Source organism: Delphinapterus leucas, chromosome 1 (assembly GCF_059928025.1).
Source record: "Delphinapterus leucas isolate spDelLeu-1000000601 "Yukka" chromosome 1, BTC_Dleu_Yukka2, whole genome shotgun sequence".
Lineage (NCBI taxonomy): Eukaryota > Metazoa > Chordata > Mammalia > Artiodactyla > Monodontidae > Delphinapterus > Delphinapterus leucas.
In genome coordinates this window covers 150,978,515-151,001,729 of record NC_143129.1, presented here as the reverse complement: position 1 = coordinate 151,001,729, position 23,215 = coordinate 150,978,515, and the positions used below count along the sequence as shown (strand labels likewise).

Sequence of the window (23,215 nt, the reverse complement as noted above, 5' to 3'; positions counted from 1 at the left end):
CATGTGATTTTAGGGGACTAGTTAGATCTACTGATGGCCTGACTGAAGTCTAACTGAAGTCCCTCGGGCTGCATTTTGCCTGTTTCCTTAGGCAACAGAGACAGCCTCGTACTCATTTCAACTGCTGCCTTCTGCTTGCAGTGGCCGAGAGTGTGGTTAGTGTCCCCTGTGCTTCCGGCTTTAAAGACAAACTTTCGTTGTCAAAGATGTTACCAGTTCAGGTACTTAGGATGCTGGGTTTCAGCCGGGGCTGTGGCCTCCGTGTCCAGACCCTCGTGGTGCTCACTCCCACCAGCTATGCCGTTCTTCATCCCCCACCCCACCCCCAGGTCTAATTCAGCCTTCGCCGCCCACCTTGAGTTCTTCGGAGAGCTCGCCCCTGAGCACGCCTGCTTTGGCGGTATTTGCTTTGTAGACAGCACGTCCCAAAGTGTGTGCCCACGGGCCTCAGGGGATGTTAGCAGCTATAATGTGACTGAGGTGTCCCTTGGGGAGTGCTGGACCAGGTGAAGTAAGTCAGGTATCTTCTCTGTAGGACCTCTCAGAGCCTTGACTATACTAGTGGAGGTGGGTTGGAAGGCTCAAGAGGGATGCTTAACAAGCAACATTTCCAAACTCCTTTCACCACATAGTGTATACTTTTCCCACAGAAGAGTTAACTGGGCTTCAGAGTCCAGTGGACTTGGTTTCCCCATCCTGGGACTCACACCTCTTTATCTGTAAAATGGAGAGTGGTCCTTAGCTTGGAGGGCTGTTGGAATGTTTAAGTGAGGTGACATATGAAAGATGCACAGCCCAGGGTGAGGTATACAGTAGGGGCTCAATAAATGTGAATTTTCTCCTCTCCTTTTTGCTTTTCTGGCAGAAACTTACCATTTGAGTCAAATATGAGCTGTACCAAATAGGTTGTGTGGCTAAGTACTCGGCCTGTGAGGGTGAAACCGCACTCGAATTCACAGGGTCGGAGGAGTGAGAGCTCAGAAGGGACCGGGCCATCCAAGCAAGCTTCCTGGAGGAAGCTGTCTTTGCTGGGCCAGACTCTTAAGCTAGTTCTCCAGCAAAGGCCTGGGGCAGGGGAGGCAGGAGGGGGAACCTTTAGAACTGCATCTCTCTGCAAGCAAGCTCCAGCGGGAATCCTTTTCTTTATTTTTCTTTTCCACCCTGGAGGCCCATTTCCCCACCAAATCCAGCCGACACAGCACTTGCCTTCTCCTCCCACAGCCTGAACTTGGCCGGCATCTCAAGTTCCAGAGGTGTGAGCCTCGGAGTGGGGCCCTCCTGGCTTGTGGAAATTCACTGGGCCCACTGAAGCCTGTTATACTGATGCCGTCAGGAAGCTCAGGGCAAGCAGGCCACCAGGACCCAGGGTGCTGGCCCGGAGCCTACCTATGCTGACCTTGGCCACAGGGGTGGGTGGGAGGAGTTCACTCAAAGCTGAGGAGGAAGCAGTACTGGAGATTTTCTCCCCCAGGCTCTGTATCGCCCCCTGAGCCCTGACCTCCACCAACCAACCATTTCAGGAGACGCCACTTTGAACCAGGCATATTTCCTCCTGAAGTCATTTAATCCTCCTAAAGTATCATTACAGTTTCCATTTTACTGATGAGAAAACAAAGACGCAGAGTCAGCTTGAAACTAGGTCCATTTGGTTCAAAGTCCAAGCTTTTTCTACTAGTCCTATGGAGCCATTATTTCCCTTTGTGCCTTCCTAGTTTGTCTGGCATGTCACCACCTCCAGAAAGCCTTCTTGGTCGTCACCCGAGGCCATGCTTATGTCCCCTTCTGAGTGTCTACAGTTGGAACCACAAGGCACATCTCCTGTCAGTCCGGGCAGGGAAGGACGGGGTGGGTGTCCTATACTGTACCCCTAGAGCCTGGCACGGCCCACATCATAATCTCTGCTGAGAGAAGGGGTGAAGAAGTATCATTTTCAAGAGTATGCAGACCTACCAGGTGCTTTGCATCCCCGTCCAGTTCTGAGGTGCTCAGAATCTTTGAACCCCGCCACAATCCTCCACCCTTCCTTACACCCGACGGGCTGGCCTCACAGATACTCCCTGACTCGGCTTTCCAAGGCATCGTCTGCTTCACCTCCTGTGACTCAGCTTGCTTCCTGGACTTCAGCAGGACCCCCAGGTATTCATGAGCAGACTCCTGTGGCTGGACACCCTCAGGAGGGCTCTGTAAGATCTCGGCTCCAGTTCTCTTCCTCCAAACCAGCCGTGGTCCGGCACGTCTGCGTCTGACCCGGAGCTCACCCTCCACCCGCCAACACCCGCTTCAGTGATTAGTGAAGGTGCCAGGGAAATTACAAAAACCATGTGACAGGTAAATGGCTGTTCCTGCAACTTTCTTAGGTTTCAAAGGGAGGATGGTTTGCTCCAGCACGTGGGCTGGGAACTCAGGCTTTGCAAGCGCTTTCCAGAAGGCTTGGGCAAGGCAAACCTTACAGGATTCTGCTTTCCCTTCAGTGGAATCCAACTGGGCCTCTCGGCCTCTGGGACTGAGATCGACCATGAACCAGACTCCATCCAAACACTGTGGCTTTGTTCCCCTGCATGAAGAGCAGACATGCAAATGGGTTGTGAGGAGGAAGGGAACAAAGTAAACAGAGGGTGCCAGAGCTGGAGAACACCTTGGGTCACTAAGTGCAACCTTTTCACTTTCAGGACAGGGAAACTGAGACCCAGAGCAAGGCGTTGGCCTAGTGTCCAGCAGCTTCTTGGAGACTGAGCCGTGGCTGCAGGGAACACATCGGTGTCTCTCTAAAATCTTGGGAAAGCTAGAGTGATAAATGAACGTCTGGGAGGAATTGTGTCCAGAATCTTCTCTCTGTACTGGCTGGTATAAATGTCACAGGCACATGGGTTGTGCTTGTCCCATCTGTGAATAATGCTGGGCACGGGCTGCTGAGGTGTATAAGGACAGTGAAGGCTGGTCGGGATGTATAGCCAGACGCTTGTCTTCCAGCCTCTGGCCACCTGGTTCTGTCCTCCAGGAATCTGGATGCCCGTAGAACTCACAGGCAGACTACATCCTGCAACAGAGCTCAACTTGGGCACAAGTTGCCTTTGGCATGGGGAGACAAGAGTCTAAAGTTGCCAAACACCACACTGTTTCTACAGGGTCCCAAGAAATACCTGTGAAAGCAACTTCCACACATCAGTACAGGAGCGCCTACGGGTGGTCCTTATGTAAACATATAGTGAGCAACTCTTATGTGCTAGCACCTTCAATAGCTCCCTATTGCCTACAAGAAGTGGAGCCTAATCCCTTCCCACAATGCTCAAGACCCTTCTGGACTTATCTGTCCTTTTCGTCACGTGTCATCTTTGAAAATTCAGTACATACCATTCACAGCCATCATTCGGAAAGCACCATCCCCTTTTTTGCCTCTGAATCTTTTTAAAATACTGCCTGGGGTGCTCTTTTTTCTTTCTTTATCTGGAGGACTCCTTATCCTTCTCTCTAACCCAACAACCCGACAAAGAAAGTGACACTTCTCCATCAGGCCTTCCCTTTCCCAATCCCCAGGCAGTTGTACCTTCAAAATATATCTCAAACCTGACTCTTTTCACTGTCTGCGCTGCCAACTCCCAGCTCCAAGCTGCCAGCAGCCCTTGGCCTGGTCCACTCCGGTAGGCTCCTAACTGGTCTCCCTGCTTCCAATCTTTTCCCACCACAGGCTCTTCTCTCTGCAGCATCCAGGGTGATCTTTCATACATCATAAATCAGATCAAATCACTTCTGTGCTTAAGACCCTCAATGGCTGCCCGTTGCAATCCGTACCGTGGTTGACATCATTTCCCCTGCCTGTCTCTCCACTGCCATGTCATCCATTCTCCACCTTTCCCAGCCACAGTGTTCCAGCCACGTGTTCCAGCCACAGTGACCACCTTCTTGTTCCTTGAACAACCAAGGTTATTCAGGAACCTTTGCCTTCCTATGTCCCTGGAAGGCTCCCCCACCCCAGCTCCTCTCTCACGGTGAGCTCTTTTCATAATTTGGGTCTTAGCTCAAATATCACTTCTGAGAGGGGTCTTCCCTGACCATTCTATCCAAAGTAGCCTCCCTTATGTCTCCCGTTTATTGTCTTTGCAGCAATCATTCCTATATTAAGTGACTTTATGTGTTTCTGTGTTTGTTTTCTGTGTCTCCTGCTGCAGTAGAGGCTCAATGATACCAGAGCTGTTCTTGTCTTTAGTGATGTATCCCCAGCATATAAAACAGTCCAGGTGCTGAGTGGGTGATTAATAATAAACATCTGTGAAGGACTGCCTTAAGCAGAGCCCTGGCAGACAGAGCCTTACGGAAGAAGGAGATCTTTGTGGGCTTTCTATAGGAAGGGAAACCTGGATGAGCCATAAAAAGACGGCAGGATTTATGTAGGCAGATGGTGTCCCAGGAAGTGGGTCCCGCCAGGAGCATAAGCTGAACGGTCGGAAGGAGAGAAGAGGGCAGGGGAGAGCATGGCTGGGGCAGGGAGGCTGAGTGCTGAGCAGAGGAGGTAAGATCAGCTCTGTGCCCAGGCTTGGGGCGGCGGAGTGGGGCAGACTCTGGAGCTCTTGAAGGCCAGACAGGAGAGCCCTTTTCCCTTGCTCACCTTTGCACTGTTTCCCTGCAGCCTTGCTTTGCACGCACACGGTATTATTTGTAATTGAAAAGGTAGACAGGAGCCACAGGAACTTTTAGGGCGTCACATAATGTCCTCATCAGTGAATGGAAATGAAACTCACCCTTGCTGGGACTGAGCAATGTCTGTGCCAATACGGGGCCTCGGAGAGGCTGGGGCAGAACTATCTGGATGGGCGGGAATAGCAAACTATAGAGACTTTGCCGGCAAATGGGCTCAAATGGGATCCAGACACAGAGTTTTAAAACCACAGATGTTCAGAACACACTGCCCTATAGGCTCACAGAGGCTCTCAGACTCACCTCCAACGTCCTTCAGCCTCCCGTTCAAAAGGACCTCAGTGACTCCTTGAATGCCTCCAGGGATGGGGAGCTCCCCACTCACATGCTGGAAGGCTCTGACTCTCGGAAAGCTTTCCTCATATTGAGGTGGCTCTAGTCTCCCTGGAACACCTTGACTGGACTTCAGTCTGCCCCCCGGATGGTACAGTGGACACACAACGGCAGCCGTCACACCTCCAGGGCCTTCTCACCAGACCTCACACTCTGGGCCCTTCTACCCCTTCTCCGTGTAGTTCCAGCTCCCAAAGCACTTGAAGCACCTCCTCTGGCCTTGCCCCGGTTTGTCACCACTCTGCTTCCAATGCTTTGAGGAAAGTCTCCACAGGAGGGTGCCCTGGGTGTCCATCTCACACCCTTTTAACTCCTCCTTCAAGACCATATGGCATTGCTGGTGGGAATGTAAAATGGTGCAGCTGCTATGGAAAACAGTATGGTGATTCCTAAAAAAATTAAATGTACAATTAACTGTATGATCCAGCAATTCCACTTGTCAGAATAGACCCAAAGAATTGAAAGCAGGGACTTGAACACTTGTATACCAATGCTCATTGCAGCACTCTTCACAATAGCCAAAAGGTAGACGCGACCCAAATGTCCATCAGCAGATGAATGGATAAACAAAATGGGATACATCCGTACATATTATTCAGCCTTAGAAAGGAACAAGATTCTGACACATGCTACAACATAACGAACCTTGAAAACAGAATGCTAAGTGAAGTAAGTCAGATGCAAAAAGACAAATACCGTGTGATTCCCCTTATATGAGGTACCTAGACTAGGCAAATTCATAGAGACAGAAAGTAGAAGAGAGTCTACCAGGAGCTGTGGGGAGGGAAGAAAGGGAGAGTCATGGGTACAGACTTACAATGGTTACAGAATTTCTGTTTGGGATGATGAGAAAGTTCTAAAGATGGATATTTGTGATGGTTGCACGACATTGTGAAGGCGCCTAATGCCATTGAATTGTACGCTTAAAAATAGTTAATACGGCAAATTTAATGTTATGTATACTTTACCACATTTTAAAAGGCCACATATATCTACCCTCCATTCTCTGCCAAAGAGCAGTCAAGCACCAGGCATTTGCAAAGTACCTACTAAGTGCAGGGACTCTCTGACACGCTGTGGGCCATCGGCAGTAGAGACCATCCTTGTTCATGACGACACTAACAGCCAAGCGCTAGCTTAAGCAGGTACCGTGAATTACTTTATTTAATACACATCGCCTTCTCAGGTAACTATTGTACAAATTTGACAAATAGAACTGAGACTCAAAGAGGCTGAGTAGTTTGCTCAGGGTTACACGGGGACGGACTCCAATGCGAATGTCTGACTCCAGAGGCTACGTTCTTAGTCATGCTACTTCTTGAAAGAGACTTGGGAAATGCTTAAGAGGGAGAAGATACACACACACACACACACACACACACACACACACACCCTCTGAGATGGTCTGCTGGGTGAAAGGTGTGCAAAGACCCCTCTGGGAAGGGAGCAGCCTTAAACTCCATGAGTGGCAGCTGGTCTCACCCTTCTACCCTCAATCAGCATCTGTTGAATGAGTGCCCATCAGTGTGTCCTGAGAAAATCCTCAAGGAGGTGGCATCTCAACTGGGCCCTGCCGTGTGGGCAGAAGGGAGGGAGGAGGACCTCAGCGTCCACTTTGTCCGGGAGCCTCCGCTGACCTCGGGGCTGGGCTTCTGGGAGCCTGTGCTCCCCTGCCCTCCTCCACCCCCCCACCCTCGAGCTTCCTGTGATAGTCCACTGTTTACTGCTGGACCAGATGGGCTCTCCCGGTGGGCGGGGCCCCATCTAACCCTGTCTGTGCCCGGTGTCCGGCCAGGAGCTGGCCTGGAGCCGGTGATCTGGGGTTTCTCACTGGAGAGAAGAGCAAGAGGGGAGTGCTGGAGAAACCCGACAGAAGAGTTCAACCTTGAACCTTGTTCAATTCTCCTTATTTCCCTGTAATTAGAACAAATTCCCTGTTAGCTCAGTTTCCATTCCCGAAGGTGGAAGGAATTCAGGAAACTTCTTCCAAGATGCCGAGCCCCATTCTCAGTCTGACTGTCTAGACATATGACCCTGAGGCTGCCCCCACCGTGATCTCGCAGAACTGGCGGGGGCTGCGGTGGCAGCTGGCACACATTACCTCTGGGGCTGGCAAGGCCTCCATCCTGGGCCCAGGAGTCCTTACCCTGAGAACAGCAGCGCTGGCTGAACTGCGGAGGCCCACACCTGGCTGACAGTCGCCAGTGCAGGTGAGGGCCGGGCTGCTGCTGCATCGCACAACATCGGGGGCACACTTCACAGCGAAGGCAAAGCGAATGGGCTTCCCTGGAGATGCACAGCACGGTCCCCAGCGTGTGAACCTGCTGCCCTCAGAGCTTGCCTGCCCCGACCCCTCTGCCCTGGGGCCCGGATCCCCTGCTGCCAGCCCTGCAAATGACTTGGACTTAACTTCTCTCACCGAGCAACACGGAGTAGAGTAAGGAGTATAGGACAGACCTGGGTTCAAACTTAAAGTAGTCACATTTTAGTAGCTTTGAGGCCCTGGCAAAGTTACTTCATCTACTGGCAGCTTAGCCTTCTCATTTGTAAACTGGGGTAGCAGAGCCTGCCTTCAGGGCTCTCGGGAGGATTAAATGAGATCATACTTATAAAGTGCTTAGAGTAGTGGCTGGCACAGGGTTCATCTTATGTAAGCGTTTGTTAAATGAATACGAATTTATCTCAGTATGCCACGTTTTAAAAGGCCACATCCAGTCTTGGAACTTGGAAGATGGTTTTAAAAACAAAAAGATTGTGGGGTAAATGAACACCTGAATCGTGTATCTGAGTCCTCAGCTCACCACAAACATATGGTGTGACTTTGGTAAGTGCTCTGCCCTCTCTGAGCCTCACTTTTCCGTTTGTACAATGGGGGCGCATGACACATTATCCTGACGGTCTCTTTGGGCTTGAACATGCTAGGACCCAAAAGCTTGCGACACGGGAGCCCACCATCCATCCTCAACTGGCTCTAGTCTTGGCTTACCTTATCCTCCGATCCCTGGTGGATCCAGGCTTTCTGAACTGCCAAACTCAACCCCTTGGAAATGCCAGGTCCAGGGGTTGTCAGCATGGATTAGTTCTGGGAAACACTACAGCCAGCAGTGTCCCCAGTGAGGGCCCTTATCCTGCCTGGCCACGGAGGGGGTGAGCTGAACATTCCAATCAGCCAAGTGGCCTCAGGGGAGCATTAGAGAAAAGGACAGCGGGAATCTGGTGTTGGAGATCTCTTAATCCTGGGGAATTTAGAGTCACCACAAAGTGGACTCCTAAATGAGTAGGGATTTGCTTCTTCTCCCAGCCTCGACAGACTGCTTCTGCACAGGGAGAGGTTTTAAATAGCAAAGGTGACTTGGCTTGATTTGGCCAAGCTCACAGTTGGACACATTCCTCCTTTAGTTCCCAGGGTTCAGAAATAGTCTGGTGGGGGCACGGAAGTGCCCTGGGAGAAAGGAGATGTGGTCTTCTCAGGTGTCCCTGAGAGAGGACATAGGCTGCGTCAAATAAATGTGGAGGGGGCGTCCTGAACTACCATGGGGCATTTTAGGTTTAGTGGGCCTCGGAGCTGTCTTATGCGGTCCTCCTAGATGGAGACACTGAGTCCCATAAAAAAAAAAGATCTGCTCAAGGTGCCCCTTGAGCAAAAGAGCGCATGGCAGAGCCAAGGGTAAGACCTGGGTCTCCGGACCCTAAAGTTGGCTGACTCCTACTCCTTAGATATACAGCTTCTGCACCAGCTACAACCAGCACAAATCAGTGCAATGCTTTATTCAGTGCATGTTTACCAAGACTTTGCCACATGCAGGTCCTGGGCAAGGCACAGGGACGGGTGGGGCTGGGGTGGGACAGAGATGAGCCAGGCTCCACCCTTGTCCTCGAGCTGCTAAAGCAGGGACCTTAGCATCCTGAGAATAGATGCTTTAGGAGGGAGGAGCTGAGCGAGGGCAGCACATCTGGCTGGAAGGAGGAAGGGGCTGGGAGCTGGAAAGCTGCTCCTTTTCACTGGTCTTCTCTCCCCTGTTAGTCCGAGGGAGGGATGGATGAAGGCTCCCTCATTAGCTGGGGCGTCCCCTCTGGTCAGTCCGCTAAGGCAGCCTCTCCTCTCCCAAAGCCCAGCACGACTCCCTTGGAGTCTCCCTTCCAGCGGCCCTCTGGTTTGTCCCAGCCTGGCTCTAGCCTGCCTGAGGTGAATCATCTCTCACCTGGCGTGTTCCAGCCCACAGTTGTTGCATGTCTCCTGCTCTTTGCTGCTCCAGTGGCCTCCCTGCAGCAAAACAATCTTTAGGAACTGAGCTTTGTGGGAACCTGATGCTGCCTCCAATTCTCTCCAGGGCTGTCCTGGGACAAGTGCAGCCAGACAGGTTCTGGCAGCCCCAGAGGTCAGAGTCAGGACCAGTGGGAGAAGCACAAGGGCAGGATTCAGCTCCGAGGGAGGCAGCACGGTCTGTTAGCCAGAGGCTCTGGTGTTCTAAGGGAGGGCTCTGGCGGCAGGGAGGGGAAGGAGAGGGAAATCTCCCACCTTGGGAGATATATGAGCAAGGGCTTGAGACCTTGTCACTTGCTCCGATGTTGTAGAGGGTGTTTAAGCATCAGATATAGGCACCACATTCCAGACCAGGACCTAGGATTGTAAGCAGTCCAGCGCACTGGAGTTCCATGTCTGCATCCCTTCTTGGGCGGGGCACAATTCGAGAGCATTTGTGGTTGCAGATAAGCATGTGGGTCAGATCCATCTCAGCCCCCTTAGCCTTCAGCATGGAGCTTGGCACTTGCTAGGGTCAGACGTGCTTGCTGAGTGAACAAATGATCTGTGAGTGCCGAGATCCCAGAATTACACCCAGACTGGGCCCAGTCTCTCCAGCTGAGGGATGGTTGGGGACTTGGGTGTGGAGCAAAGGCTCCCCTCCGGCTGCCAGTGTCTGAGAGCGCCCACTTCAAAGGACTTGTAGATAAGGAGGGCTTTCTGGGCTAAGTGAGATCCGGCCCTCCCCTAGCCTCCCCTCCCCCCAACCCCACACCAAATGTGCACATGAAAATCTAGCTTTCTTATCTGCCTAGGCTCAGATTTGGCACCCTGGGGCTTGAAAGGCTGACAGAGCAACTGATGGTACATCCAGATGTCCTTAAAGACCTCCAGCTGTGGACCATGGGACATTGTTCCTTCTGAGGTGCCAGCCCCAACTTCCACCTGCGTGAAGGTGTGAGGACCTGCTTGGCTAGGAATGGTAGAGGCTGCACCAGGAAGGCAGAGGATCCCAGTGAGAGTGACGGACCTGGCTGGAAGGATCCCAGGAGAGGAAAGAATGCTAGAGGACAAAGAAATCGGAGGATGAAAGCCTCCAATTTGAAGGTAGAATTCCCTGCATTAGACAGAGTCCTTAACCTCACATTTGAAGAGTGGATGATTGGATGGCTGAAGGATGGCTGGCTGAAATGGATGGTGGTCCATTCAAAGATTTATTGAATGCTTCCTTAGACTCCACGTGATGAATCAGACCCAGCCTCTGTCCCCCAGGAGCTCACAATACACAGACGATGACACCACAGTTGTAATTCAACTTGGAGACGGGCCTTGAAGAATGGAGGGGGTTGTGGTTACATGCTGAAGACAAGATTGAGCAGAATTCTCAATGAAGTTCCGGGGTCACTCCCCTGGGATCTGAGATGTCATGAACCACTTTGAGATGAAATTCAAAATGAGCAAATAACTTGGTTGAAGTTTATGCCTTCTTAAAGTGGATTTCAGTATGGTTAAGGTATAGTGGCCATAAAAGTTCATGAAAAGCTTATGGAAAAAAATTAAAAATTGAGAAAGCTGTATCTCTTCATGCAGTTTGTGTGTGAATTGACAACTTGATGGGAGGACTATTCTCTCTACAGTCTTTTATTTAATACAATCCAGAAGATTATCACACACACACTTTTCAGATAAGAACACGTGGGTTCAGGGAGGTTAAGTAACTCATTCAAGGCCGCACAACCAAAGTGGCAGAGCTGGGATGTGGTGCCATAGCTCTGACTTGAATGCCAGCTGACCTTTCTTATATCACTGGATCTTAAGTTTTCCCTCAGCAGAAGGACGCATGGTACGACTCCTGCAACTCCAGAACCTACAGAAACAAGATCGAAAGTCTTAGTTCTGCACAAAGTCCTGGAAGCAGGAGAACAGGCTCAGCTTGATGGAGAAGTGGTTACTGTTCAGTGTGACTGAGGAGAGCCTTTGCTCAAGGCAGAAGAGGGAGATGGGTGAGGGAGGGAGAGCAGGCCCCTTTCCAGGGGGCTTTGAACCCCAGACCTGGAGCTGCCCCTGTGTAGAGTTGATGCCCAGTAGCTGTTGGTTGGAGACCTTTACAAACCAACACAATGCCAAAGAAGCTTGGTATGGTAGGGGGAAAAGAAGGTTTGAGTTACTTGAATTCAGTTTCTACTGCTCCTTTGAACAGAATTTATGGCAAGGACTTCAGCTATTAGTAACGTGTATTAACTACTTACTTTGTGCCAGGAACAGTTCTAAGAAAATTACATAAATTAACTCATTTATCCTCACAATGCTCCTGTGAGGTGGATACCGCTATGAACCCATTTTACATATGAGCAAGTAGAGGCAGTACTTGTGCACCTTGAGCAAGTGACCCATTCTCTAGGTCCCAGATTTTACACTTAGAGCATAGAGAATTGAGCTAAATGAGATAACTCATGTGAACATAGCCCCCCCCACACAACTGGTATGCAAGAAACATTTGTTGAATTGTAGTCTGACGTTAGTAATGAAGTGACAAGGCCAGTGTTTTCTGACTCCAAACTCTTTGGTTCCTTTACCACTCCATCCTCCATCCCAAGGGTCCAGCACGTAGTAGGTGAGCATTCAATGTCTCAGAAGTGGTTGATGAAATTTTTGTGAATTCCAGGGCCTGTCTTGGACCAGCAGCTTCCTTGTACTCCACCCATAGAAGGCATGGGGTGTGTTTTCTTAAGGTGGGAAGTCCCACCCACAGACACTGCTTCCCTGACTCACGGGCCTGGTCTCAAAGGGGAGCATGTGTGGGCAGCCTCAGGGGAGAGGTGGCGGGGATCCCCTGAAGAGGTTATGCTTCCCTTTCTGCTGTGTCAGCCCTTGGGCAGGATGGATCCCCACTCTCTGGGTGGTATGTGCAAGACTGCGTAGGCTTGTCTGAGAGCCAAGGGTGGATGGGGAGCACGTGTGCCTCCCATTGCTGGGTGTATGTGTTTGTCTTAGTGTGAAACAATCAATCTTCGTGCCCGTTGCCTTCAAGAAGTGGATTATCTGGTCCTTCGGAAACAAAATCACTCAATTAAGGAAATGAGAGCTCAGCAATGTCAGGCTGGAAGTTCTGACTATGGGTGTCAGACGGTGGTGGGTGTCCTGCCTGTGCTCTTTGCAGGGAGATCTCTCTGCCTGCCTAGGATCGCTATGGAACTGGTGACAGGGCCCTGAGGGTGACGACACCTGCTCTTGCACGGGCCCTGGAGGGAGGAAAGTGGGAGAAGAAGCTAAGGCGAAAGGTAAGACTGTGGGGCAGAGAGAGGCTAGAGAGAAAGGTGCAGTGGGCCGGGGAGCAAGCCCGCAGGGTTCCCAGCTTCTGTCTGTCTCGTGGCTCCGGCGCAGTGGGAGGCGTGTGACCTCTGATGTCATGTACACTTGGGGCTTGTTGCAAGACCTGGGGATTTGCCCGGAGTCCAGTCTGTGCAGAGCTGACCAGGGAGGGTCCTCACTGCACTTCGAGCAGGGAGGTGAGTGGAGTTATTTTTTGAGTCTGCCTGCAGGCTGAGATCACAGGACCTGGAGTCAGCCCTCCCCCGAGCCTGCAGAAGGATGCGTTGTAGGCCACCTTGGCTTTCTCAGGAAAGCCCAGCTCACGATGACCTGTCAGACCTGCCAGACCCTCTCCCCAGCCCTCCTTGGAACCTTCCAGCTGGAGTCTGTTTGCACAGCTGGGATGGGGTTAAACGGCTGCCCTCTGGGTCCTGAGGCCCTGGCCAAATATCCTTAGGCCACTTGGAAGTAGCCCAGAAGGATGAAAAGGGGCCTGCAGACCCGTGAATGGGACTCGGAGTCCTGGGCTGCTCAGCTCCAGCTGCTTGATCTCTATCGGGTCCTGGGCCCTCTATGAGACTTCATTTCCTTATCTGTAAAACGGAGAGAATAAAACACACAGCAGTCTCTTGGAAGAACTAAGCCTGATCATACACATGAGTAACCAGCCTAATGTCTGACACATAGTGGGGGGCTAAAAATGTTAGTTCCCTTCCGTTTCTTCTCTATCCCTTTTCTCCTGTTTTCTCACTCTGCAGAGTCATTCATTATTATTCTGATATGCATTCACTGAATACCATTGGTAGCAGGCACTGTAGATGCCATGGTGAGTGAGGCAGGCCTTAGCTCTTGAACAACGTACAGCCTTGAGGCAGAGACAAACAGACAAGGGCAATGCCACACAGCAAGTAGGAACAGACCGCCTTCTCAGAAGAGGTGCTGCTGGGCTGATCCTAAAGTCTCCTCAGACTTTCCTGAGTGGTCAGATGCCTTCCTGCTGCCCTTCATCCTTTAAGCACTGCCTCCTCCATGAAGCCATCCAGGTTTTCACCTGGCCTCCCACAAGGTGTTGTACTAAATACTTTACTGTCCAATGCTTGGAACAATGCCGTGAGATGGGTAATATTATTGCCTCAGTTTACAGATAAATCGCTGGGACTTAGAGAAGTCAGGTACAGTGGCAAGATGTCATCTGAATTCAGCCCTGAGTCCAGGGTCCAAGCTCTTTCCACAAAGCTAACTTGCCTCTTCCTCAGGCCTTCCTTCTACCCTGGGGTCCGTCAGGGCCTCTCAGAGGAGTTATCACTGGCTTTTAATGATTTGTTGACTGAGCTGTTGTCCCCACTGTCTAGAAACCCTTCAGGAGCTGGACCATATCTGATCCCGTCTGTGACGAGGGGCCCAGCGTCCAGCTGGCACAGAGCAGGCATCAATGCACATTGGTTGAGATGGAACCAGTTCAGAAGCACACCACGACTGTCTCCCCACTTCCATCGGACAGTGTCCGTGATTAGAACGGTCACTCTCCACTCTGGATTACACCCTGGCAGCATAACCTCACACCGTTGGTCCGGGTCCCTTCCCCCCTCCCTTCTTCCTGGTCCCAGGTGCTCTGGGGCTGGCAGGATGGAACAGGATAGGATGTGTGGTGGCCATATATGTCCAGCCAAGCAGGCCGACCCAGGAGGCAAGGACGAGAGTTCCTGACTCACACCAAGGTGAGGGTGAAGGCCAGGGGTGGAGACATGCCTGATAAGAAGTCACACCTCATCAAGCCAGTAAGCCTCAGCAAGGCCTTGCTAAGGAGCTTAAGGAGTTGAGGGTAGGACAAAGGGCTCCGAGAATCAGCCCCCAAAGCAGGAAGGAGATCCGGCCAGCTCCTCAGACCTGGGTCCCTCTGTTGTTGGCGTCTGTCCGAGTGGCTGCTTCTCTTCCCCATCAGAGCCCATCTATGCTCAGCCCATTTGCTTGGGTCCCAGCAGACCCCGAGGCCATGGGAGCCTGGGAAGGAGCTCACCCGGGGGAGTGACTGACAGGTTGTCAGGCGCCCGGCTTTTGGATGGGAACTCGGGCAGATCAGACAGCAGCTGAGATCCCAGGGGGAACTGGCCCTGCTGATGGATGCTCTGAGTCTCTCCCGTCTGCTCCTGCTCTGTCTCCCTTGCCCACCCCCCAACTCCCATCCCGCCTTCTTGTGCTCTCCTTGGTCACTGGCCAGTGGTGCTGGGGGTGGCAGAGCCAGAAGATCCATGGAGCAGGGGATGCAGGGAGGCTGGAGCCATCACTTCATGAATCAGCTCAGCTCTGGTGCTCCTGTCAGTGGGAGACAAAACAGCGGCATCTGGAGTATGTGCCCCAGGGGCCCAGTATACGCAGGGGAGAAGGAGGCCTCTGAGACCAGACGGACCTGGCCTCAAACCCTGATGCCACCACTCACCAGCTCTGTGACCTCGGGAAGCCACTTGACTTCTCCAAGCCTCAGGGTCCTCCTCCATAAAATAGGGATAGTAGAACCTGCCCTGCCTAACTCACAGGTTGTTGAGAGGATCAAATGAGAGAGAGGGTTTCCAAATTGCTACCAATGGACATTCCCATTATTGCTAAGCACACAGTGAGCTAGTGGCAGAACCCAGCTCGCACCCACTTCTCCGCCTCCCTGACTTTTGTTCCTACTCTGTACTAGCATCGGTTTCAGCTTGGTTTGGAGGCAGAAGAACAGACTTGATGACCTTGAGAGTTGAGCCCCTCTGGGTCTGCCTGATTCAGTTCCAGGGGTTGAGCGCACATGAGAATTGGGCCATCGTTGTGTTTGTTTAACTGATTAAATGACTGATCAGTGAACGTGGCTCATGAAATTGTACCTTCCAGTGAATTCCTAAACTGATGGCTAGAGACTCGCAAAGGCTGTGTGATGGGGAGGAGGCCTGTAGGAGCTCCAGCCCCTGAGAGACTTGCAAACTCTTTGGGGAGGCGGGACACCCACGTAAGAGCTATTAGCTAAAAATACAGGGCAGAGCATCCAAGATACCACGTCTGGTCGGTTAATAGTAGCATCCCCAGTGCCTAACGTACATAAGCAGCATTCAGTAAATCCCTGTTAAATGAAGGAATAAAGAACGACCGGCACAGTCTTTGCATGTTACCCAAAGCCACGTGGCACTTCCATGCTCCTGGGAGATTTGGTGAAAACTTGCTCCGAACCTCAGGCTGCTCGGCTGTTCCACAGTTGTTTGTCACGCTTCTGTGTCCCTGCTCATGAGAGGGCAACCTCTTCCATGTCGTGTCAAACCACTGGATTCACACGCTGTTTTGCGCTTCCCCTTTTTCTACAAAAATGTAATCGCCCTGGGAATTGTGCCATCACTTTACTGAAGATTTGAGGGTGTCACAGAGGAGGGACCACTGGTTTTGCCAACTTTTACAAGTTGCCGCATTGAACTCCCTGACCTTGGACCCCTCCTCAGCCTTTGGAGAAATGTAATTCAGGGGGGTATCTCCATCCCCTTCCTCCCCCAACCCACGGCTTTTCCTGCAGGTAGGAGGGCTGCCAGTCTGCTTTCCCCAGTGCCAGAAATTCCAAAGAATACAATATTCTCTTTTTTTTCCTTCCACATGAATCTCCCAGGCCCTGTGAGTCCCCAGAGGACCATGAGGCAGGTTTGGACTCAGGGCAGAGAAGCCCCTTCTAAAGCTGAGAGCTACCTAGACTGCCGAGCTCCCTGCCATGGGAGGTGAACCAGCACAGTGAAGCTGCAGAAGCTCCTCTGGGGTGCAGATGTAAATCCTCAGGTATTTATTCAACTTGGGGGTTGGATATTACAGCAGGACACTTGTTGATTCATCTAATCGGAGGGGCAACTCTAGCACTAATAAGCATTGGCACTGCTCCAGCTTTTATTACATTCATCATAGGTATATGAAGGATATGAAGCTGGGAAGCAGGTGACCCAGGTTTATGGCCCCAGCTCTTTTACTGACTCTCAGTGTGGGCCTGCTCAAATCTCCCTCCATCAGTGGGCCTCAGTTTCCCCATTTGCACGATGCAAATTCTCTAATGGGGACTGGGTGCTTCCCTGGGGCCCTGCAGCTCTGAGACACTGTGATTTCCTGGTATCTCAAGAATAGAAGGTGATGTGTTTTTTCTGCAACAGGAACAAGTGTCAAGTTTGTGGGAAACTGAGAGTGACTGCATCTTCTTATCGCTCTGGCTCTGGGCCCAGCTGGGGCTCTGTCTGGCTGCCACAGAGGAGGAAGGGGCACCTTAGACCCTCCTCTGGTCTGTGGAGAAAGTGAAGCTGGACCTTGGTGTTCTGCATGCAGTGGGCCCGGCCAGGCTTCTGGCCTCCTCAGCCTGTGTGCAGAGACAGAGCACGGTGGCCTCTGCCCCGGGAAGGGGGATGGGGAGCATCTCTCTGCATCTCTGTGCTGCTGGGGTCAGCTCTGCTCTTGGTGTGGGGCTGGGATCATGGAGGCCACTCCTGTCTGTCTTCCTCTTGCAATGCAGGCTCCATGGGAGGATGTGGGAAAGCATGGTTCTTTCTGGCTCTCATTGAGACTGGTCCAAATATTCCAAAACTTTTCCTATCTAAGTTCTCAAAGATCTTCTTAATTATTAGTAACATTCGAAAGAAAATCAACTCCCACATGCCAGGTTCTGTTCTGGGCACTGAGGTATAGCAGCAAATAAGAAAGAAATGGCCTTCGGATCCGGCCCCATAGTGCACCCACCACCCGCCTCTGCCAGTGTCTGGGACCCCAGCCAATTTGCCATCAAGCCAGAGCACAGGCAGCTTGGTCAGGTGAGGCGAGGTCATCAATTGCTTCAAGCAGAAGGGATTCTGCCTTGTGGCCAGAAGTTCCTTCAGGCCTCCGAGGAACATCTAAAGCAGTGCAACATTGACCTGAAGGAGCACCCTCTCTTCCCGGAGCTGGAGAAATGCATGAACTCAGGGCCGGCTGTGGCCATGGTCTGGAGGGGCTGAATGTGGTAAAGATAGGGCGAGTGATGCTTGGGGAGACCGACCCAGTGGAATCTAAGTCAAGCACAGTACGAAGGGACTGCTGCGTTCAAGTTGGAAGGAACATCATTCATAGCAGTGATTCAGTAAAAAAGTGCTGAAAAAGAAATCAGCCTGCGGTTTTAAGCCCGAAGAATTGGTGACTACAAGTCTTGTGCTATTGGCTGGATCTGTGAATAACAGGGGAGCAAAGCAGCAGTCTCCTTCAGCACCGCTTGATGTGTCCCTGGGCACGGCTCTGCATTCCATGGACTTGGAAACAGTAGGATTAATCTTTCCTTCCTAAAATACTTGCCAGTAAAGACTTTGGAAACTGGGGAAAAGAAAAGAAAGATTGATAGAAGGAAAGAAAGGAAGAGAAATGGAGGGAAGGAAGAGAAAAGGAAGGAAGGAAGGAAGGGAAAGAGACAAGTGTTGCAGTGGCTGTTTCTTACATGTGAATGACTGGTGAAGGGCAAGGAGTAGGAGTTGGGAAGGGGAGTACAGGGCATGCGAAGGAACTGAGGCTGGCAAGAGAGGGGCAGGATCAGGCAGGGTCAGAGCCATGAGAGTGGAGGAGGCTGAACATTATCCTGGAGGCCGTGGGAGCCAGGGAGGCCTTTTAGCTGGAGTGACATGGTTGCATACGTAATTAGAGAAGGTGTCAGTGACGCTGTGTGGAAGATGGACAGGAGGGAGAGGAACCTGGAGATGAGTTGGGAGACTGGTTCTGTGAACCAGATGTGGAATGATGATGGATGGGCTGCAGTAATAGAAATAGGACTGGAGATAATTTGTGAGACTAAAGAGGTGGAATCAACAGAACTTTGGTTCCCATGAACTCCCATGAATTCTGAATCATTTCGTTTTCCAAATCCACTGTATCCTTTAAGCGATTCAAGTATCACATCCACTAACACAGTAATAATAAAGGAACTAATATGGAATTGTATGGGCTTTATTTGTGCAGCTTTGGAAATGGGTCTTATCTACTCACCACCCATCGTGACATAATAGGAAATCAGAACTCTGGATCATCAGGAACTGAATAACTTCATCTCACTTAGTAATGTAATCATAGCCTAAAGCAGAGAAACCTGATGTTTTAGTTGCCTGAGTTGCAGCTGGTCACCAAGATCTGGTCTCTCTTGTCTCTGGCATCACCCTGCACATAGCTGTCCACATTACAGTCAGAAAGATCTTTCTAAAATGAAAGTCGGATCTTGCCTTCAAATCCTGTGGGAGTGCCAGAGTTCCTCTCTCCCCTCTCAGCACCCTCTCCCTCAGTGGGCCTCATCCACCTCCAAGAATACCACCTATATGCTATTTATTCTCAAATACATCTCATGGTCAGAATGCTATCCTGATCTTCAGACTCCAAATCCTACATGACATCAGCCTCCCATCTACCAACCCCCGCCTCTTCTAATGCTTCCCAGTGCTGTAAATGCTTCCACCAGCCATGTGGGAATCATCCCTGGTCGCCGTCTTCCCTTTCTCTTACCTTCACGCTCAAGTCATTCTGATTTACCTGCTTCGTTCCAACTCTGCTGCCGAGGCCCCCGGCCCCAGAATCTAGACCCCTGTGTTCTCTTGCTGGGATCCCTTCAGGAACCTTCTATCTGGAATCCCTGTTTCTGTCTTGCTTTTCTCTAAGCCATTCTTCATACAGCAGCCAAAGGGACCTTTTAAAACATAAAATGGAATATGTCATCCTCCACCACTCTGCTTAAAATCAAGTAGCACTTCCCACTTCTCTTAAAATGCCATCCCAAGATGAGAGGGCGCAGCATAATCTGGCCCCTGCCTACCTGTGTTGGATTTGTAGCAAGTCAAGTTAGCTATGCTGGAACTACATTTCCCAGAATCCCCTTCACTGCATATCCCAGGTGTGCAAGGGGGCACAGAGAGGGTTTGTGGGAGATTTGGAAGGAGGAAGCTGAACAGCAGTCATATTCTTTTACACTCGAAGTGCAGGATTCCGGGCAGTGACTGGTGCAGCCGCTAATATGGCACGGGTCAGGGCTAGCCTGCAGTTCCTCCATCTCCTGCCACACCGTCCTTTGGCTTCTTCTTCTCGGGCCCAGGGGGGTGCTCAGGTCCACGATGAAGGGCCCCGCTTCTCCTGCAGGCCACCGGCATAACCCAAGGAGGAGTTTTGGAGGCCCTGAGACCTTCAGGATTCCATCTTCACTTCTTTCCTCTTCGACTCTCTGCCCTGGTGACTTCAGGCCCCGGCATCAGACACAAAGACAACAGGCTCAGATAGACAGTTACGCCACCTGTTACAGCTACAGAAGGTCAGCTCCCGGTAATGAATCCCTTGTTCTTACTCCTAGCAGTTCTGTTTCTGGGACTGGACCGTGCCGTGACCAATGCCCTGCCTCTCCAGGATCATCCTGGGCAACGCCCCCTCACGCTCACTGCGGCCAGCCTGCCTGGCCTTCAATTTGTTTTTTGTTTTCTTGAACATGTGACGCGCCTCCCACTTCTGAGCCTTTATGTGTGCTCTCTTCTTCCTTTGTGTGTATAATGCTCTGCTCCACACTGTCTGCCTGGCCGACTCCTGTGCTTCCTGCGGATCTCAGGCCTGTTACGTTTTCTCATGGCATTAAGTACTTCTTTGTTTAATAGCCCTTAATGGTTTGTGGGTTTTTTTGTGTGTGCATGCATACATGGTGTGACCATTTCTATTATGTCTGTCTCCCCAGCAGACCATGACCTTCATGTAGGCAGGGCCACATCTGATAGCTTCACCTCCTGTAGCCCGGCCTAGCCCTAGTGGAGTGGGCGCTCCATAGTAGTTCTTTCGTGATGATTTATCTAACAATTGAATGAAACAAAGAATGAGCAGACAAAGGGAAAAAAGAAAGAAAGGGAGAAGGAAAAAAAGGATGAAAGAGAGAGAGGGAGGAAAGAAGGAAGGAAGAGAGAGAGAGAAAGAGGAAGGAAGGGAGGGAGGGAGGGAAAGAAAGAGAAGGGAATAAAAAGAGGTCTTATTTGTTGTGCAATTTTCAGCTAAGTTACCACTTCCCCAGGAGGTTGGGTTAGAGGCCCCTCTGGGTTCCCTGCTATCACATCCCTTCCCACACTGGATCCTGAGTGTCTCCTACTTTCTCCTCTCCCCCACCAGACTGTAAGGTCTCTGAGGTGGGGGCTGGGTGGGAGGAGCACAGTGAACCTGTGGCAAAGGTGCTGGATTCATGGGAAGCCCGAGGTTCTCAGCCTGGCGCTCCTTCCAGGTCTTTTACCATAAACTCCGTGCTCACCCCCGGGCTCAGCTCTTCTTCTCCCCAAAGTCTTCACTGTTACCTGAACAGTCATGCTCCCCTGGGCCTCCAAGCCTTTGCATACACAGTCCCTTACCTGGGCTGGCCTCCCCTCCTCTATCCGACAACGTCCAGATGCTCTTCCCGCCAGCCTTCCAGAGCAGGCTCCACCCGGCCAGCCAGAAGACCGGCTGCCGGGGGCAGTGAAGGCTCACTCAGGCTGCGGGGCTGACTGATTTTTTCCAAGGGTTTTCTTCCTCCCAAATGCTTCCCCAGTGATTGAAAGTTTTGCCTGAAATAACGAAGGTCACTGAACCAAAAAACCCACCAAAACTGAAGGGAGGGCTCAAGTCAATCCTGGATATTGTCTCCTGGGTTCTGGGGACCATAACTCCCTTCGCTGCCAACACTCGCAGCCCTGCCCCTGCTGGGGTGTCCTACAACACACCCTGCCCTCCACCCGCTCCCAATACAGTGCCTTTCCCCCTGCGCAGGCTCTGCCCCTGCTGGGGTGTCCTGCAACACGCCCTGCCCTCCACCCGCTCCCAGCTCAGTGCCTTTCCCCCTGCGCAGGCCCTGCCCCTGCTGGGGTGTCCTGCAACACGCCCTGCCCTCCACCCGCTCCCAGCTCAGTGCCTTTCCCCCTGCGCAGGCTCTGCCCCTGCTGGGGTGTCCTGCAACACACCCTGCCCTCCACCCGCTCCCAGCTCAGTGCCTTTCCCCCTGCGCAGGCTCTGCCCCTGCTGGGGTGTCCTGCAACACGCCCTGCCCTCCACCCGCTCCCAGCTCAGTGCCTTTCCCCCTGCGCAGGCTCTGCCCCTGCTGGGGTGTCCTGCAACACGCCCTGCCCTCCACCCGTTCCCAGCTCAGTGCCTTTCCCCCTGCGCAGGCTCTGCCCCTGCTGGGGTGTCCTGCAACACGCCCTGCCCTCCACCCGCTCCCAGCTCAGTGCCTTTCCCCCTGCGCAGGCCCTGCCCCTGCTGGGGTGTCCTGCAACACACCCTGCCCTCCACCCGCCCCCAGCTCAGTGCCTTTCCCCCTGCGCAGGCCCTGCCCCTGCTGGGGTGTCCTGCAACACACCCTGCCCTCCCCCCGCTCCCAGCTCAGTGCCTTTCCCCCTGCGCAGGCCCTGCCCCTGCTGGGGTGTCCTGCAACACACCCTGCCCTCCCCCCGCTCCCAGCTCAGTGCCTTTCCCCCTGCGCAGGCCCTGCCCCTGCTGGGGTGTCCTGCAACACACCCTGCCCTCCACCCGCTCCCAGCTCAGTGCCTTTCCCCCTGCGCAGGCCCTGCCCCTGCTGGGGTGTCCTGCAACACACCCTGCCCTCCACCCGCTCCCAGCTCAGTGCCTTTCCCCCTGCGCAGGCCCTGCCCCTGCTGGGGTGTCCTGCAACACACCCTGCCCTCCACCCGCTCCCAGCTCAGTGCCTTTCCCCCTGCGCAGGCCCTGCCCCTGCTGGGGTGTCCTGCAACACACCCTGCCCTCCACCCGCTCCCAGCTCAGTGCCTTTCCCCCTGCGCAGGCCCTGCCCCTGCTGGGGTGTCCTGCAACACACCCTGCCCTCCACCCGCTCCCAGCTCAGTGCCTTTCCCCCTGCGCAGGCTCTGCCCCTGCTGGGGTGTCCTGCAACACACCCTGCCCTCCACCCGCTCCCAGCTCAGTGCCTTTCCCCCTGCGCAGGCTCTGCCCCTGCTGGGGTGTCCTGCAACACACCCTGCCCTCCACCCGCTCCCAGCTCAGTGCCTTTCCCCCTGCGCAGGCCCTGCCCCTGCTGGGGTGTCCTGCAACACGCCCTGCCCTCCACCCGCTCCCAGCTCAGTGCCTTTCCCCCTGCGCAGGCCCTGCCCCTGCTGGGGTGTCCTGCAACACGCCCTGCCCTCCACCCGCTCCCAGCTCAGTGCCTTTCCCCCTGCGCAGGCTCTGCCCCTGCTGGGGTGTCCTGCAACACGCCCTGCCCTCCACCCGCTCCCAGCTCAGTGCCTTTCCCCCTGCGCAGGCTCTGCCCCTGCTGGGGTGTCCTGCAACACGCCCTGCCCTCCACCCGCTCCCAGCTCAGTGCCTTTCCCCCTGCGCAGGCTCTGCCCCTGCTGGGGTGTCCTGCAACACGCCCTGCCCTCCACCCGCTCCCAGCTCAGTGCCTTTCCCTCTGCGCAGGCTCTGCCCCTGCTGGGGTGTCCTGCAACACGCCCTGCCCTCCACCCGCTCCCAGCTCAGTGCCTTTCCCCCTGCGCAGGCCCTGCCCCTGCTGGGGTGTCCTGCAACACACCCTGCCCTCCACCCGCCCCCAGCTCAGTGCCTTTCCCCCTGCGCAGGCCCTGCCCCTGCTGGGGTGTCCTGCAACACACCCTGCCCTCCACCCGCTCCCAGCTC

The 23,215-nt window shown here is 53.0% G+C and overlaps 1 protein-coding gene across 1 annotated transcript in view; it reads right to left on the bottom strand.

Moving 5' to 3' along the window:
• The window catches only part of LOC149750758 (uncharacterized), a 60,624-nt gene extending 53,365 nt beyond the window's left edge, over positions 1 to 7,259 (bottom strand). Inside the window, exon 1 of the mRNA XM_089912247.1 lies at positions 7,127 to 7,259. Coding sequence (XP_089768373.1) covers positions 7,127 to 7,259 — 133 coding nt within the window. The remainder of the gene's footprint in view (positions 1 to 7,126) is intronic.
• Positions 7,260 to 23,215: the final 15,956 nt, after the last annotated feature.